This window comes from Heliconius melpomene, chromosome 21 (genome assembly GCF_056956725.1).
Source record: "Heliconius melpomene rosina isolate 202511_hmr_F chromosome 21, ASM5695672v1, whole genome shotgun sequence".
Taxonomy (NCBI): Eukaryota; Metazoa; Arthropoda; class Insecta; order Lepidoptera; family Nymphalidae; genus Heliconius; species Heliconius melpomene.
The window spans coordinates 4,301,840-4,320,622 of NC_140409.1; the positions used below are offsets into that span (position 1 = coordinate 4,301,840).

Sequence of the window (18,783 nt, forward strand, 5' to 3'; positions counted from 1 at the left end):
ATAAGGAACTAGTAGATGAGCTCAAAATAGATAGAAAAGAAATTAAGGAATCACATCGTCACATTTATTATATGACATATATAAGATTAAAAAAAGTAATCTGTTTTTTTTGGTTAAGCATTGTTTTTTTGTTTCGTTATTTTAAACGTTCGTAAATTAATAGATTTTACCCGGGAAAAAACCCTACTTTAAAAGGGGGGGTTATGTAACATTTAACTCATTGTGGATGGCGACTGTCGTATTGTGTTGGATTGTAAAGCATTTAATGGTTATATATTTGTTTTGGCAAATGGGGGTCTCCTCTAGTTAAACATTGATTAAAGTCGAATTTGGAAAAAAAAACAATAGGATTAAATAAAATGCATGTACCATCCAGACATTTATTGTTCATAGTCATATTCGTTACGCATATATAATGACATTGAATGTTATTCTTTTTACAAAAGTTTTTATACATTTTTCTCCTTCTTCTCCGTAATAATTGTCCATCAAAAGAAAGCTCCAATCTTTACTTCCATATTTCCTTGCGTCAAGGCCTAATCTCAGGGACGGCTAAATTGTCCAACTAATTTTAGACTTATTTAAATAATATATAATTTACCTCTAAAGAATACATAATTTTTGTCATTTAAAATTCTCAATTTGGCATCTAGATTGTCTAACCAATTTAAAATTTTATACCTAAGAAAACTAAATCTAATATAAAAAAAAAAGATGTAAAAAGAGCTTCTTACATGTAAAGTTGTAAATAATATTTTATATAAATCATTATAAATAGATATCAAAATATTTAATTTTATTTAGTGCGCACGATGATTTAACTTATTAAAACGAACTAATTGTGTAAAATATTTTCCTAATCTGTCGAGATATATACTGCCCTTATGTTATTATTCAATAACCATCATCATATAATCAACAGTCGAAAAGTAACGCATACATTATACCCTATAATTATACAAAAGAATTATTTAAAAAACTTAATGGAAATATTTAAAAAATACATTTCATTATTCTTACGAGGAACAGTAGTAGTTAGCAATATAAAATAGAATTTACAGATACATTTTATTTTAATTTAGGCTGATATAAAAACTAAAGCTTACAAATTCTTGTAATACCAGAGATGTTAAGAGTAAAAATCATAAATAATAAATACCCATAGCAATGTGTTTAACACATACATACATAGGTTCACGCTTCATCCCTAGCGGGATAGTCAGGGACCGGTGCGCCAAACGGTAGGGTTTCAACATCAACCTCTTCATACATGCACTCCGGGGGACCCTCATGGTTTTTACGTGATCTTCCTCCATTATCTTTGATACTGTTTTCGAAGGTCAACCGAGGTCTTCCCCCACTTCTCTTACCGCTCACTTTTCCATCATAGATCATGTTCAACACTTAACATAATATTAAATTTCTAAACAAGAATTTTAGTAAATTAAATTTCCTAGCCCTAATATATAACTATAATATAAAAAAATATTCAAAATTATTGTGAGGTGATGAAAAATATTTTTTTATGAAATATGTTCACAAGTATAATTGACCGGATCAACATCGGACCGTCGTTGGCGTCGCGATAGCTAGATTTCAAAATACTCTTAAGAAAATATTTATTTTTGCTAATGTAATAAAGATAAAAAAATAAGCAATCAATTGAAAATTCCCTTTGTTGAAGGGTAAAATTTGGATGTTGCAAGACGTCGAATATTCATTTAACTATTATTATTCTAACATTTTTAAATGAAACATTTATCCATTATAGTAGTGGGAGTGACCTAAATATATTTTCTCTACAACTATTAAATTCTCAATAACAACTAATTTATGAATAAACTAACAATTACAATACTATACAATAAAAGTGTACTATATAATAAAAGTAATATACAGTACACTAATTCAGACTTATGTTTAATATAATTTATTAACAACTATAGAAATCAGAATAAAATATCTAAAAAAAAACTATAAAAGAATAATTAATATTATTTCTAATTGAGACCAAGAGGTTTTTTTATAAATACAATAGTTTAATATAAAATAGATCTTAATTAAATATAGGTACATTTTTCACAAAATACTTTTAATAATAATTAATCATTAAAGTAAAGGACTTATATTTAAGGAGTATATGTGTCCCGCGGCTCCGGTGGCGAAGAATTCTGTAGCAATATAAAAATTGAATATTATTATCGGTATAACCATATGAATTATTAGAAAAAATCTTTGCAAAGGTACCCACAAAATTATGTCTGTCGTATCGCATCTGCTCGCGTTCGTACATCTGGCGAATTTGCCGCTCGTGTGGTCCTTGGACATTCTGAAAAATAATATAAGAAAAATAATAAAATTACAATATATTTCACACAATATACACATATAATATTCATCTTTACATATAATTTTGTTACATATAATATATCTATATATATAAAATCGAAAGGTCACTCACTCATCACGAAATCTCAGACACTACAAGTGCTAGGAATCTCAAATTTTGCATAGGAGTTACTTATAGGACGTAGGTGCTCGCTAAGACGGGAATTTGCAATATTCAACTTCTAAGGGGTTGTTTTTGGGGTCGAAAGTTTGTATGAAACTTCGTTACTACAAATGCTAGGAGTGTCAAATTTTGCATAGACGTCACTAGGACGTAGTCATGGAGACAGAAATTAATAATAACATAGTTCACGCGGGTGAAACCGCGAGCGGGCCGCTAGTTATTATATATTATTATATATTATATTATAATTATAAAGCCAATTATTTAAATACTAACGATGTTGTCTATGGCATGCGCCAAGTCATGAATATTGGGCTCCTCGCCCCGGTCGGGTTCGTCGTCGCTCATCTCTTCGGGGGCAAAGGGCAGTGGTGGCACTGGTGATACAGATCGTGGGGGTCCTGAAATTAGTTAATAATTTGATAAATAGATTAGATTTACATTAGATTACTTTAAACATTTTAATTCAACTAGATCCATCCATACCCATTCCACGTTCTCCGCGATGACCGGCAGCTTCATGTCCTTCTAGAAATGTAAAAAAAAATTACAGTTATAATGACCTATGGCTCTTTGATTGTCTTTTTCTTCATATAGAGGTGGTCACTTAAATAATAAAAAAATTGAGTTACCCCCAGAATGGCGATCAGCACGTGCGGCGGCTTCTTCCCGCTCTTCGGCAGCTGCTCTATAGTCTCGCTCCACTCTAGCCCAATCACCTGTTAAAATAAATTATAAAGTGTAAATAGAAAAAAAAAATAGTTTTATGCTGTATTCCCTATACAGCAGAGTAGGCAGATAAAACGCTAAGCTGCTCCCCATTTTCCACCAAATTCTGGAGGCAATGAGTGCTGAGTGGCGGAATTCAACACCGCGTTGTGCAACGACACCAGAGCGAAGAAATGAACATATTAAGTATTTCATTTCCTCTAGTGGTATTCGAACTCACACCGTCATGCTATTGCCCCTGTACCAAAACTGTCTTCAAAAAAATTACACAATAAAAATTAAATAAGTATTTATGCAAAAAAATATTTTCTACAAAATTTGGTCTTACCATAGTAAGGTCTAGCAGCGGGCGCTTGTTGCAGCTGATGTTGGAAATATCGCATTTGATAAGGAACATTTATGTTGAAGTTTACTCTTTCAGCTTCGTTTTGCTGCAATGAGATAATAAGAATAAGAAGAAGAATAAGAATAAGAATTAGATAATAAGAAAGTACACTTTACACAAAATATAATAAGAATCATATTCTTCTCTGAAATTCTATCAAAAGGCCGTTGTGGCGCAGCGGCACAAAGGAGTGACTGCAACGTGACGGTTGTGGGTTCGATCCCCACTCGAGGAAGCGAAATATTTATTTACATTTATATTTCCATTTCTCAACACGCAATGCCTCCAGAATTCGGCAGAAAGTGGGGAACTTAACACTAGGTTCCCTCTGCCTACCCTGCTGTGTGCGGGATATAGCGTGAAGCTGAAAAAATAGAAAAAATATATATCAAACCACAGGTGGTTCAGCAGCGTTGCCCTCTGCCATTGGTTCATCATCTAAGTTGTTTAAGTCGGCGTTATCAACTGCGTATTCGTTGTCGGCCATTGTGCTTAAGTGCTGTGATTGAGTCTTAATTACTTGATTCTTTAAATTTTCAGGACGGGCTCCTAAAAATTAATGAAAAAAAAAACTAGTAAGAAAGGACTCTTTAAAAAGCATATACCTAATCATACATTTATATTCGCATATAAATCAATAATAAATGTAACGTGACAAAAAAGATAAACGCGTTCTACGTTCATGTTCAATCAAATTATTAATTATTTTGTAAGATTTATACAAAAGCTGTTAAAAATATAAACAATCGCACAACAGGCATGAGCTTTGCTATTCTAGTCGCATATAAAAGCAATATAAATAATATAAGTGTATAAGTATACATATATATTATCAATAACAAAATTAAAAAATACTTAGGCCACAGTCCAAAAGCGCTCTGGTTTGCTTAATAACTTCCAAGTGTGTAACTTCACGTTTAATTTATTCAATTACACAATCCAACACTATAATTTAGAAGAACAACATACGTCATCAAAGCAGCTGAACTGTAATTGCAATGCCTAGATTTTCTCTGGCCCTAGATTCGAGCTGCGTGCGCATGTCTGTTGATGCAGGGTGGCCCCGTTTACAATTGTAGGTGGGGAAGCTATGGGGAAGAAGTTCTAGAATATTCCACAGCTCAGTAACGCCATCTGTGTATTACGTGAAATAACTCGTGGGAAAAGTACTGTTGGCAATACTATTGTTTTTAGGAAAATGAAATATAGATATAGTGAAATATTTATTTACGTTTTTATTTCTATTTCTTCGCGCTGGTGTCGAGGCATAGCGCGGCGTTGAGTTGTGCCCCTCAATACGCAATGCCTCCAAAATTCGGCAGAAAGTGAAATATAGATTTTTTATTTCACTGAAAATTATTGGTCACAATTAAATAATTGATAAAGTTAAATTTATTGTCATATCTTATTATTTAAACTTACCAACCATATTATTTTAATTATTATTTTTTTTTTATATTTCAGAGTTATTATTAATTTATAGTAAAAAATCATGTCTTTTAAACAAACCGTGGATTTCAGGAATGGAAAATGTATTTATTTGCTTTATTCAAATAAAAGTAATAAATACTATCGCAATTCAAATATTTAAATTTAACTAATGAAGATAGCAACAAAAGAATATATCAAGTAAATGTAAATTTCATCGAATGTACTTTATTAGCCAGCATCCTTATCGATTACGTGCTGGCTAGGAAATCACCTGATCTAGGGGGCAGGGAGCACGATGCCCACCTCATGCCACTTCATCTCCCCACAGTACCAGGGGTGCTCACCAGGCCACCCTTTCACCCTTAGGTCACCCGTTGGTACCGGATATTGCGCCGGGCAGAAAGCTGCTGCAACATCGATCGGTGCCGTCCCACGTATGACTTTGATATGCCCTAGATGGCTTGCAATAGCAATCTATTTTTAAAGCTATTTTTCAGTTGTTAAATTTATTTCAAAATTTTTTTTTACATGAAAAGATGAATGTCATGTGATTACCATTGTACTTATCGTCCTATTCTTCTTAATATTGACTCATTTAGAACATAATATGTACAATTGTATATTTTCAATTAATTATCACATACAAAATTACTTATCTCAGTTTGAAATGAGCTCATAATAACTATATAACTTGAAACTTTTTAATAATTACTTTTTATCATAATACTTTTTTAAATATTCTTTTTGAAAATACATAAAATATTCTTTTGAATCCGTCCAAAGTTGGATGTTTTCCAAGAGGCGCAAGTTCAAATCCCACTACGTTACTCGCGATGGTTGTGGGATCGATCCTTACTCGCGGCAATCATTACATTTCAATGATACGCATCAAGAAGTTATATGCTATATAATATCTATATATATCCATATCTATATATATCCATATCTATATATATCCATATCTATATTATAAATTCGAAAGTAACTCTGTCTGTCTGTTTGTGTCGCAAACAGGGCCAAACCGCTGATCAGATCCCGGACACAGCAGGGAAGACAGAGGGAACCTCGTGTTAAGATACTCCGTTCCCCACTTTTCCTCGAATTGGGATCGAACCCACGACGAGTTTATTTTGCAGCACTCCTTGTGCCCCTGATTCACGACTGGCCCACGCCATGTATGTGTTCAGGAAGCTTATTTAAGACCTTTTCTTAAAAAAACAAAATTCCTTGTTGCTTAGCCACTGTTGTAATTAACATGGCAGAATAAATTGCATGTCAAATTAAAAGATAAGATAAGAGAATATAACAAATATGAGAAAAAAATAACCGTACAGGTTACTTTTTTTACCTTATAGATAAAATACCCAAAATCCTTAACCGTATAGAAATATAAAATTAAATGGTATATATTTAGATGTGTAGATGTATTAAATAAAAAAAATCACTCACTTTATAATACACAGTCCATTATTTATATTAAAATTTACAATTCCACAAATCACACAATACAATCCCATAGAAGGCACGAGATAGAGAAAGTCAAAGCACAAGCACAGTTCACAGGACATAATAAGCAAGTAAAGAAGGAGAAATTGTAAGAAAAGCATAGAATTAATAAACGCACGTGGCGAAAATGGCAAGCAAACGAGAGACGTGCGTTTCACGTGGGGTAACGCGTACGACTGAATTGACGGTTGACCTCTGCGTGAGCGCATGTCACGTCGCCAAAAGTGCCAATGGCAACAGGGATGTTGAAAATGAAAAATGAAAATGAAAATGAAACTTTATTGCCAAAAATGTATGAATACAGTAAGTAACCAGATACAATCAATCAATCCTATTTATTACAGCATTCAATAAAATAATTTCACTCTGGTTTTATGTACTCTGGAACCCATTGTAAGATTTAACTTGTGCTATCAGCACAGTAGCAGTGCTCTTACAAATTTTTAAATGATCTAGGAATCGATAGATCAATCAAACATCTTGTGTCTGGTTGGTTAATTATAAAATGAAAAACACAATACAAATGTAAGAAAATAATAATAATAATAATAAAAGTAAGAAAACTTATGGATGTTAGATTACAATTGACCCCTAAAGGTGAAAATAAGCAGGCGAAGCTGCGCACGTCCGTTAGTTAAATAGCTATGCATACCACAAGGGTATGCATGTATGCATTTTTTTTTATTTTGGACGATTTGGACGACTTAAAATTATAGTTAACTGTAAACACGAAGTTTTATGAATGCCGAACCTACTGGTCGGCAAAAAAAAAACAAATGCTCAATTTTATCTTTGTAATTCTTTTATTCATTGGAAACTTGTCAATTATCAAATAAGTAACTTATATTTCGAATTTAGTTAGATAGAGAAAAAAAGATTGAGACCATCATATCGCAGTGGCTAAAGAGTGTGACTGTAAACGCGACTGTTCTGGGTTCGATTCTCACTCGGAGAATTATTTAATATTTTCATTCCCCCGCTCTGGTGGAATGTCTGATGTTGCTTTTTCCTACCTATGTGTGGGATAGTAATAAATATTCGAAAAAAAACTCGAAAAGTAGTGGCATTCATTTGTATAAAGAGAAAAACAAAAAATGTTCTACAGCCTACTATGATATTAGGCTCACTCGATATTGGGGAAAATAGTGTGTTACTAATGCTGTTCGATATTTAATATTTAATTTCCTCGATTGGAAATCGAACACACAACCCGTCGCGTTACGTCCGACCTCTTTATATCAAACAGTGTTTCTTTACCAAATTTTGAGTTTCCAAAATCTTGTTGTTGCTAGTGCTAGTGACAATTATTATAACTGTAAAGTGCTACTTTAAGCTATAGCTTCATGCTGTATCCCGCATACATCAGGGTAGACCTAGGGAACCTAGTGTTAAGACACTCCGTCCCTCACTTTCTGCCGAATTCTGGACGCATTGCGTGTTGAATGAAAGAACTCAACGCCGTACTTTAAGCTACGGTGGTAAATAATAGGTAATGCTGCTGTGAAATGCTTCTCTCAGCCCCCCGCGGAGGGAGAGGGGAGACGGTTCCAGGGCTGAGCCTTCAGACCGTGGTGTTCTTTCTCCGCCCATGGCTATGGGCGCGTCGTTGGGGTGGGCCAAGGCCCTGTAGTTGTGTCCAAGGGGACTGGGGCAAAGTGGAGCGGGAGAGGAGGAGCTATATGCTGCTCGAGCGGTCAGCCCAGCCAGGTGAGACCCCTGGTAACCCAGGGGAGGCCCAGCTTAGGCGACCAGCGACCGGAGCTGCAGCTCAGGAATCGAAAGGGGGAAGGATATCCCTCGGGAGTCGGCGTATATCCGGTGGGCGGGTGTGCCACGGTGCGATGTCTCGAATGTGAGTGAAATCCGAGACATCAGCACGGTGAAAGGCGCGAGCTGCGAGCTGGATGATGTGTTCGTCAAGCCCTTGAGGACGCGGAGGTAACGCGGAGGTCACGCTGTATGGTGGCGTTCCTCACGAATCGGGGGGCCTGGACAACGTGCCGGAGTGCTACATTCTGGGTTGTCTGTAGTAAGCGTCGTTGGTTCGCACTGCAAAGCGCGTACCATGCCGGAGAGGCATACGTCAGATGAGGTCTGACGTATGTTTTGTAAATGGCAAGTTTGGAACGGAGAGGCAAACGGGAGCGAAGAACCGGCCGCAGGAGGTGGAGGGCTACCCTTGCGGCGTTTCTTGCCTTCTTGACCTGGGCCGTCATCCGTAGACCTTTGTCTATTACGACACCCAGATACGTGGCATTCGGAGTCCACCTGATGCGCTCACCCTGGAGGACTAGCGGAGGAGGGAGCCTGTGGCACCCAAACACCATGGCCTGAGCCTTGGCCACGTTCAGCGTCAACCTCCACTCCGCTAGCCAATCCGGAAGCAAATCTAGGGCGCGCTGTAACTTGATGGCAGCGTGGGTTGGATTCAGTGATTTCACCAGGAGCGCGATATCATCGGCGTAGAGCGCCAATTCCGCGCCCTGGTGGAGTGGGATGTCATCAGTATATGTGCAGTACGGGGAAGGCGAAAGTGTACTTCCTTGCGGAACGCCTGCTTTGATGTTGTGGACCTCGGACACAGCGCCGTCTACCCTCACCCGGAAGGTCCTGCCGCGGAGGAAACCGGCGAGGATCCTGAGGATGTGGTAGGGGATTCCGGCGCTAGGAATCTTCCAGAGTAGTCCGGTATGCCAGACGCAATGAAATGCGCTGGCAACGTCGAGGAAAATGGCTGCCGCGTTCTCCTTTCTGTTGGTTGCTGCAGCTACAAAGTGAACCACTCTCGCTATCTGCAGCGTCGTGGAGTGGCCCGGGCGAAATTCAAATTGCTCAGGGCGTGGGTGGAGATGCGCCTGGATGAGTGGGAGTATCAGCCTTTCAAACAATTTGGACATCGCACTGAGAAGAGTAATGGGCCGATAGCCCGACGGCTTTCTGGGGTCCTTGCCTGGTTTAGGAATCATAACGACCAGGCCTTCCTTCCACGCCTGGGGGAAGTAACCCAGGCGCAGGATCGCGTTGAAAAGCCTGGTCAATGCTGCTATGGTCCGTAACGGGAGGTGTCGCAGCGTGCCGTTGGTCACACCATCGATCCCTGGAGCTTTCCTCGGTTGGAGCGAAGAAATGGCCCTCCTGACGCTCGGCGGGGATATAAATGGCGGTGGCGGTAGTGGTGTTGGTGGTGAATCCAGCTGGTACAGCACCTGGTCCTCAATCACGGCGTGGCGCTCGGGGCGCAGGCTTGGGTTGGGTTGGAATTTACCCTCTAGATGGTCTGCCAATATATTGGCCCTATCCTGGGAGTCATATCGCAACGTGCCGTCAGGGTGATAGAGTGGTCGGAGCGGTGGGGCCTTCTTTGCTGGCGGCACAATCTATTCAAGGAGGGCTGATCCTCACTAGCCTCGTCAATCCTCGCTTTTCAGGTGTCTGCGGCAGCCGACTCCAGCTCCAAGCGAATCCGCTCGATCATGCTGTTCAGCTTGGTTTTGGTAGCCGGCTCTCGTGTCCTTTGCCACTCGATGCGCATCTTCCTTTTCTTGTCAATAAGGGCCTTAATTCGCCTTGGGATCGGTGGGAGTCTTCGAGTGTTAGGAGGTGCAGTAGTTTCCACTATTGCTTCCTGCATCGTCACCGTGATATCCGTCACCAGTCGGTCAATACTGGGAGGGTCGTTCAGCGGCTCGGAGCGCGGTGGCGTCCTTTCTTCCATTAAAGCTTCGAAGCGAGGCCAATGTATGGGCCTTCTCGTAGGTAGACGTGCAGCCGATATGGGACGTTCCGGAATCGTGACCAAAACTGGTAAGTGGTCAGAACCGTAGGCGTCAGGCAGCGCCTCGAGTGTCACCGGTTTGGTATCCAGTCCTCTATGCACCACTAGGTCTATAGTGCTGGGGAGGTGGGTGCGGTTATGGGCGTAGTGGGTTGGTTGATCTGGTCCTTCCACTACGTAACCATGCTTTTCGGCGTCCTCGAAGAGCTTGCGTCCGTTTCGGCAAGTGTTGCGGCATCTCCAGGCTGGGTGGTGAGAGCTCCAGTCGCCCGCTGCGATAGTGGGGATGGTACTATTTATTATCCTTCTGACTTCCGTTGTTGACAGAGTGGTAGATGGTGGGCGATACACTGCATATAGACGCAGCTCTCCGTCACCATGGTAGACCTCAACCCCAAGTGACTGGAACGACTTAGGGTTTTGGTCTGGCAGCACTTGGTGGGTGATGTTGCGTCTTACTGCGACTAGTAGGCCTCTAAATGGGAAGCCCGTCGGTGCGTCTTGGCGGATAATTTGGTAACCCGGTAGGTTCAGGTTGTCTTGCTTGCGGAGATAGGTCTCATTGATGAGAGCCACATCTATATTTTGTTGCCGGAGAAGGAGACGGAGGAAATGATGTCTTCTTTTCGGGCCGGCGGCGTTCCAAAATATGACTCGGGTTTCAGCCATCTTGAAGGAGGCGCGTCATGCCCTGGAGTACGGCTTCGACAGGGTCTCGACCTTCCCTCAAGGCTAAAAGGACCTTCTTGAGGGTGTCGATAGCCCTGTCGATCGTGATAGCGCGGGCTTGCTGTGGTTGGCTTGGGCGGGCGGCTGCCGTGGCTGCTGCTTAGGTAATGCGCTGCAATATTCAAGCTTTATTCCAGAAAGATGGGGACGTTGTACTAAAAGGGGGGAGGGATGAAGGTGCACTCACACTTGACCGCTTATGATTGAAATTAGATATTTATTAAGTAAGTCGATCCCCATTAGAGCTTACAAATAATTTATTCATCGTGTTTTGATGTTAGGAAAGGAATTAACAGAGTAGTTAAAATAGTAAAGCTTTATATTGGATGTTTTAAATGGTCCTGTGATTTCTTTACATTAATTTTAAAATTATTTTTTGTATTTTCAAATGATTTTAACAATATTAATGAAAGTTTCTTATGAATTCTTTTACATTTAATTTGTAATTTCATCCAAATAAACTGGCGATTTAAATTTATTGTATAAAAAAACTTACATATTTCTTTTGCATTAAGTACTGATATTCAATTTTATAACTTTCGTCAACATCGTATACTGTGTTCATTGATGTACCACTTATAGTAACTAATAAAAAACATTCAATATTTTTATACTCTCCTTCTAGTTTCATTCGTATTTGATGAGTTTTTTCTTTATCATAATTTTCTAAATTTATTAATTGTCTGAAATATAAATATGTAATTATAATCTTTATTCTTTTTATCATTTATCATAAAGAAATCTATTACATATAAATATACAGGGTGTCCCAGGAGTCAACGATAAAACGAAACCAGGTGATAGACCAAGTCATGACGGTTATGAGAAAAATATAAAAAAAATTCTTTGTCATGTATTTTTCATATTATATTGATTTTAAAAAATATCGGAAAAACCGACACCCTGTGATAGTTTTTCAAGTCCCAGGACTACAAATATTAGTCTTTCTTCATTTTTTTTTCTGTAATGTAATCATGAGTAACCCTTCTGTGAATTACAGTTTAAGATTGAAACATACCTGTATCAGTTTCCAATAAAATTTCGTGTTTTTGCCAAACATTAAATTCAAAATATTTACTACACTCAACTTTAACCGACTGTACTATAAAAAAAAAAGTACTGCGCTGTATTTGCAAGTAACTTTAAAAATTGGCGCATTTAATCTGGATTCCGAAATGGTACGACACTTGCTGGATTACTTCTTTGTTGAAGAGAGAAAAATCTAAATACATGATAATCGGGATGACGTTCAACGTTTTGGTATCTTTTCCGATACATTCTAGCTGCACCATTAGCGTTACATAACCATTCTCCATGAATGAAATGCATATTGGCAATGTGTCAAAGACCGAGTATATGGCCTGCGAGAGCCCAGACTCGAGCACTATCCTTATAGGTCCTGGGCCAGCCCCTAAGTCGAAAAACGTTTGGACGGTATCCTGCGATCACAGACCACACCAGTGACCTCTCGCCACTTAGCCCAGGCAGCGCTTATCCGACCATGGAGATCGTGATTGATGCCTCCAGACTCGTGCATGACGGATCTAAGATACCTGAACTTTTTCGACTTAGGGGTTGGCCAGGACCTATAAGGATAGTGCTCGAGTCTGGGCTCTCGCAGGCCATATACTCGGTCTTTGACACATTGCCAATATGCATTTCATTCATGGAGAATGGTTATGTAACGCTAATGGTGCAGCTAGAATGTATCGGAAAAGATACCAAAACGTTGAACGTCATCCCGATTATCATGTATTTAGATTTTTCTCTCTTCAACAAAGAAGTAATCCAGCAAGTGTCGTACCATTTCGGAATCCAGATTAAATGCGCCAATTTTTAAAGTTACTTGCAAATACAGCGCAGTACTTTTTTTTTATAGTACAGTCGGTTAAAGTTGACTGTAGTAAATATTTTGAATTTAATGTTTGGGAAAAACACGAAATTTTATTGAAAACTGATGCAGGTATGTTTCAATCTTAAACTGTAATTCACAGAAGGGTTACTCATGATTACATTACAGAAAAAAAAATGAAGAAAGACTAATATTTGTAGTCCTGGGACTTGAAAAACCATCACAGGGTGTCGGTTTTTCCGATATTTTTTAAAATCAATATAATATGAAAAATACATGACAAAGAATTTTTTTTATATTTTTCTCATAACCGTCATGACTTGGTCTATCACCTGGTTTCGTTTTATCGTTGACTCCTGGGACACTCTGTATATATAAATCATAATTAATGATTAAAAAAACGAAACATCGTTTGATCTCACCTCCCGATAAATATATCTCTGTCCCACAAAGAAGCTTCTAATATATAGTCGTCGTCATATAAATCAAAAGTAGAAAGTTCTTGAAATTTAATTTCAGTGCTGGAAGTTCTGACAATTTTGGACATACGCTTTTCACTACCTAACCTGTAATATTGTTTTGCAATTAAATTAAGTGTTCATATTTTTCTTTATATTTGTTATGTTGAAATGAAATATTTGTTTAAAATTAAGGCAAAGTACGGCGTTGAGTTCCGCCAGAATTCGGCAGATAATGGAAAACGGAGTGTCTTAACACTAGGTTTCCTCTGCCTATCCTACTGTGTGCTGGATACAGCATAAAGCTGATTTATTATTTTTTGATAGTGACTCATATTTACTTAAATTTAAAGAGTAATATACGCTGTTTCTCTTCATCTGATTCTTCTAGTCCTTTCACTTCAACCATCCCAAGGGTTACGGTGGCAATTTTATTCCTCTTCGACGCCTTCGCAATATATTTAGCTGAATTTGTCAAAAAGTACTAAAATAATAATAAAGTCACAGAATAACCTAATTATTATCATGATTAAATTGTTTGCGTCGCGTTTCTTCGTCTAAAGTGCTATCAGCTATAGTCGTCGTCATATAAATCAAAGATATCTTATAGCCAGAAATACCAAAACATGAAAATTAAAGATAATTGTCTATATTTATCAGAAATTTTTAAATATTTATTAGATGTAATATAACTTACTTCTTTTATTTTCTTTCGAGATTCTTTTCGTTTTTTTAATTTTGAGTTAATTCTGTCACGGATTGATTTTGTAGGAGGTGTGATTGGCTCAGAAGATTCATCGCTCTCTTTAGTTATTTCATTTAACCTATAGATTTTTCATTATTAAAGGGAAATACATTATTAACGAAAACTATTAGTATTTATAAAATAAATTTTGTATGCAATACTTACGATTCAAGACTGTTATTCAGGAAGTTTTTATTAAAAAACTCGTTTTCTTCTGTTACATCTGATCCACCGTCTAATTTTAATTCATCTGTTATTGAAACTGATTCAGAATCGATAATATTAATATTGTCATACAAAATATCAGAAAGAATTGCATCGTTTTGTTTATCTAAATATGTAATATTTTCTAGGTGTGAGTTACTAAGAATTTTGGTATCATTAGTAAATTTATCATCAACTGATGTCAAATCACATTCACTTGTAAACATTTTTTTGTTGTTACTTAAATAATTATCACTTATATCCACTAAGATTTCGGTGGACTTAGATTTTTCCAGTTTCCTTTGCATTTCTTCATACTTATTTTGAATTCTTTCATGAAGTTTCGCTATGTGTTTTTTAGTAACATTGTTGTCTGTTTTTGTTTCTATCTCCATTGTTATATTTTTCGTATTAATATATAAAAAAACCCTGAACACAAGTATATTGGCTAAGGAAGTGCCAACACTGATCGATGATATTGATTAACAATATATATTATCTCAACATATCATATCTTATCTTTTGTTGTAGTTGATTATTTTGAATGAAACATTTATCTTTTAATGTTAAATCAGAATAGGGACTTTTTCGGACATATTTATTAATTATTAAAGAAATCTGCTATGGCTTAGTTACAAGATTAAATACTTAAAGTTGTCAGTTTCTCAGGAAATAAGTAACTAAGAAAGGAAAAATATGTCGTTAAGTAAAAACACACCTTTCTTTACTCAGCAAAGGCCTAGAAATAATAAATCCTAATATAAATATTAATATTTTCCTAAATTAAATTAGTACAAGAGCCTTCTTTGCTATTACATTAGTTGAAATGTAGGGTAGCATGAAATTTTGTAGTATTTTGTTGGTTATTAATGTAATAGCATATCGGATGAGTGTGCAAGTCAAAGCGATAAGTTATGCAATGACGCAATAATGCACATTCATTTCTAATGGTGGTCTAATAGTAACGAAAAATTCTGACTTTAATATATTCAATTAAATTTTATTATTAATTAACGATCCAGCTACCATATCCTGTCTTAATTATGATAGTGATCGAAGTAAAAAAATAGCTTAGCTTATGCAATACAAACATGCAATACCAATTAAAAAGAAAACAAAAACAAATTTATAATTTTTCTCGCTTTGCAGGATATTCCGAGGGTACCTAGCTTTAAGATTTCTGTTCCTTATTTTCTGCTCAATTTTCGATATATAGTGTGAAAAGTGCCGGAACTCAACGCCGCGGATCGTCTATCAGAGCGGGCAAATGAAAATAATTTAAATATATATTAGACATTGTATTATAACAGCCTATTACAATATAATATTTTGATATTGTAATTTTGTACTAGGCGAAAAATATGATGTAAATATAATTTATATAATTAATTTTTAACAAAAACAAAAACCGACTTCTAACAACGAACTAAAAAGTGAAAAATAATTATATAAAGATTTTATAATTTTGAAGTCGGTGCCAAGTAAAACAAACAGGCTTAGTAATTAGATATTGTAGTAAAGGTATTGTAGCATTAGCTTGACACCGACTTCAAAACAACAAACAATAAAAAGTATTCGGGTGAATTCGGAATCTCCCTTTTTTGAAGTTGGTTGAAAAGAAATGCAACGATCAGGAATCTCACTTCTGACATCAATTTAAAAAGTTTTTGCTTGTAACTATTACAGTATAATTAATTTTTGACCAAAAAAAACAAACTTTCTCAATTTTCTCCGGATTCCATAATCGAAACCTAACCAAACTTTCACCAAATTATCCTTGAAGTGTATCCTTTCAAATAAAAAAAGAATCATCAAAATCGGTTGGCGCGACATTGAGTTATTCGGCTATTAGTCGCGCACATGCATAATGCAAATTTAAGACTTATGTGATTTTCTCATGGATACCATTGTCAGACATGGACCAAAAAAAAATGGGACCATTCGGGAAGCTATACCTTTCAAATAAAAAAAAAATTATCAAAATCGGTTCACCCAGTTAAAAGTTATGAGGTAACAAACATAAAAAAAAAATAAAAAAAAAAAAAAAAAAAAAAAAAAAAACAGTCGAATTGATAACCTCCTTTTCTTACAGAAGTCGGTTAAAAAAGGAATGACTTCCTTTGTTATATCATTTCTTTTACTAGCTCATATTCTTTAGACATGGAAAGAAATGTTTACCAATGTGACCATATTATTTTTTTATATAATTTCTAACTAAATATATATATATATATATATATATATATTCTTTATTAATAAGAAAACAGTTAAAAAGTTATGTTTACAATGGCGGGCTTATATATCCTATAATCCAATTTTTTTCTTCAACAATTTCCGATTGCAAAACCTTAGCAAGCTACAAGTTGTTTTAGTTAAACATGTGCCAAATATGTTTGTTATTCGTTAATTAATTTTATTTTATTACTTAGATATTTTAGTTTATTCCTACAGAATTGGTGTTCATATAAGTTCTATCTTATATTGTTATGCAGAAAATGGACCGTAATTTAAATATTTTGGGATTATATTTCATTTTGCTCGTATAAAATGTCATATTAGAAAAATATAGTTAGTTCATATCTATATAATTGTAGGTAGGAGGATCGTAGGACAATCGTGGTTTCTGCTGCAGAAATCCCGATTCCATGCAAATTCCAGATAAAAAGTAGCTTACTATTATTGACTGATTAACAACCTCCTCTTTTTAATTTTTTCTGTTACCCTCAGACACTGCAGGGTAGGCAGAGGGAACCTAGTGTTAAGACACTCCATTTCTAATTTTCCGTCGAAATTTCCGGAAGCATTGCCTGTTGAGTGATGGGACTCAACGCCGCGTTTTGACTTTTCTAAATAAAAATAAGAAATAATTGTATTGTAATTCAAATAAATTTATATTACGAGCAGGTACATAGTAAATAAATAACAATTAATTGGAAGTATTATAGTAATAATCTATACTAATATAATAAAGCGGAAGAGTTTGTTAGTTTGTTTGTTTGTTTGTTTGTTTGTTTGTTTGTTTGTTTGTTTGAACGCTAAGATCTCTGGATCTACGGGTCCGATTTACTATGTTTTTGTTTTGTATGAAGAGTTGAGTTGAAGTTTTGTATCCAGAAGTGCTATAGGCTATATAACATTACATTATACATATATACTAATATATTAAAATACTTATTTCTAATTTGACATGCAATTTATTTTGCCATGTTAATAACAACCGTCGTCGCTACGCGACCCTTACCGCGATATTTTGATATTATGGACGTAACATAACATAAGGACGTTATGAAAATAAATATAATAGTCACTTTTAGTATTTTATCTAGATTGAAATTATAGTTTACTGTATAACATTTTAAAATTAAGGAGATGTCACTATAGTTCAAGCAGGCGTAGCCGCGTCCGGGTCCACTAGTAATATATATTTAAAACACAAATAAAATAATATTATTACTTAATCGTCAATAACGGGCACACGTAGTCATCATCCACACACACAAATTCACATACTTCTAAAATGAAACCCACATTCGACACTAACTTAACAGTATTTTATTTAAGCATATGTATTAATTTGATTTAATTATTTACTAACTTAACAAGGGGTAGGGGGAGGGTCTCGGGACGGGGCATTTATTAAAACCGACTAAATAGTGAAAAAGTAATGATAATTAAATAATATTATTGCTTATATTTGTCTGAGACATTAATATAATTAAAAAATATAACACAATAATAATTATATATTTATTTTTTATTAAAATTCCACTCACAACAATACATATATCATATATATAGAGTTTTTGCTTAACTAACTTATCACTAATCACTTCACGCACACTAACGTCATTGTTTAAGCTGTCGTTCGCGTCGTCACACACACTCGCACGGACAGGTCCGCCTCGAGCACGTACGACCGCGTGGGCTCGCTCCGTCTCGCTCGCACCCATGCGTGGTCCAGGCAAGATGCGTCGACGCGGCCGCCGAGGATCGCTTCGCGCGTTGTTTCTGCATTTGGTATGACGCACTGCAGCCCGAGTTCACACAAGGTGTTTTTGTATTTTGTAGTTATCGGGTTTAATTTGTTTTTGAGAATGTCAATATTCATGTCACCAATTACCACAATATGTTCAGATTTCGGAATAAATTTAATCATATTCGACAGCTGTTCCACGAATAGTGATTTATTTCTATTTGGAGGCCTATAAATAGCAAAAATGTGCGTAATGCTTTTTCCTGCTGTTAGCTGTCCGTGGATCACCTCGAACTCTGAAGTTTTCTGTATTTTGATGTTTAGATGGAATTTATCTTTTGCATAAACCAGTAAACCTCCTCCTCGGGTAGTTTCCCTTGTATATATATGTGTATTATATCCTAATATTTTATAGAAAGTTAATTCTTCTTCCTTTATATTTATTTCGCTCAATACAATTATATCTACTTTATGTTTATAATTT

General features: G+C 36.1%; 2 protein-coding genes across 6 annotated transcripts; both read right to left on the reverse strand.

The window, feature by feature from the left end:
- Positions 1–366: 366 nt before the first annotated feature.
- LOC146526911 (uncharacterized) lies at positions 367–6,648 on the reverse strand. 4 transcript variants are annotated; one of them, XM_085205642.1, is made up of 10 exons: positions 6,507–6,648; positions 5,329–5,517; positions 4,858–4,975; positions 4,021–4,175; positions 3,570–3,672; positions 3,145–3,231; positions 2,999–3,040; positions 2,789–2,913; positions 2,252–2,329; positions 367–2,171 (listed from the first exon to the last, which is right to left on the reverse strand). In XM_085205642.1, exons 4-10 carry the CDS (start codon positions 4,111–4,113, stop codon positions 2,130–2,132), a joined length of 570 nt encoding a protein of 189 aa, XP_085061768.1. In that variant the 5' UTR covers positions 4,114–4,175; positions 4,858–4,975; positions 5,329–5,517; positions 6,507–6,648; the 3' UTR covers positions 367–2,129. The 4 variants fall into 4 exon arrangements, with proteins under 4 accessions (XP_085061768.1, XP_085061765.1, XP_085061767.1 ...); XM_085205639.1 differs by lacking the exon at positions 4,858–4,975; XM_085205641.1 differs by lacking the exons at positions 4,858–4,975; positions 5,329–5,517 and having other exon boundaries at positions 6,507–6,647.
- Positions 6,649–7,855: 1,207 nt separating this feature from the next.
- Positions 7,856–16,564, reverse strand: LOC146526912 (uncharacterized). 2 transcript variants are annotated; one of them, XM_085205638.1, is made up of 6 exons: positions 14,288–16,561; positions 14,075–14,201; positions 13,719–13,861; positions 13,342–13,485; positions 11,564–11,750; positions 7,856–11,179 (listed from the first exon to the last, which is right to left on the reverse strand). In XM_085205638.1, exons 1-6 carry the CDS (start codon positions 14,719–14,721, stop codon positions 11,168–11,170), a joined length of 1,047 nt encoding a protein of 348 aa, XP_085061764.1. In that variant the 5' UTR covers positions 14,722–16,561; the 3' UTR covers positions 7,856–11,167. The 2 variants fall into 2 exon arrangements, with proteins under 2 accessions (XP_085061764.1, XP_085061763.1); XM_085205637.1 differs by lacking the exon at positions 7,856–11,179 and having other exon boundaries at positions 11,369–11,750; positions 14,288–16,564.
- Between the last annotated feature and the right edge of the window lie 2,219 nt (positions 16,565–18,783).

What these genes read in the sequence shown, in the direction of transcription:
- LOC146526912 (XM_085205637.1), bottom strand. Translation starts at nt 14,721, where the DNA reads ATGGAGATAGAAACAAAAACAGACAACAATGTTACTAAAAAACACATA. An exon ending in CTGAATAACAGTCTTGAATC is followed by an intron (nt 14,202 to 14,287) that starts GTAAGTATTGCA and finishes AAAAATCTATAG; the next exon opens with GTTAAATGAAATAACTAAAG. An exon ending in AGAGATATATTTATCGGGAG is followed by an intron (nt 11,751 to 13,341) that starts GTGAGATCAAAC and finishes TTTATATTTCAG; the next exon opens with ACAATTAATAAATTTAGAAA.
- LOC146526911 (XM_085205639.1), bottom strand. Translation starts at nt 5,365, where the DNA reads ATGAGGTGGGCATCGTGCTCCCTGCCCCCTAGATCAG. An exon ending in TCGCGGAGAACGTGGAATGG is followed by an intron (nt 2,914 to 2,998) that starts GTATGGATGGAT and finishes AACTAATTTCAG; the next exon opens with GACCCCCACGATCTGTATCA. An exon ending in GATACGACAGACATAATTTT is followed by an intron (nt 2,172 to 2,251) that starts GTGGGTACCTTT and finishes ATATTGCTACAG; the next exon opens with AATTCTTCGCCACCGGAGCC.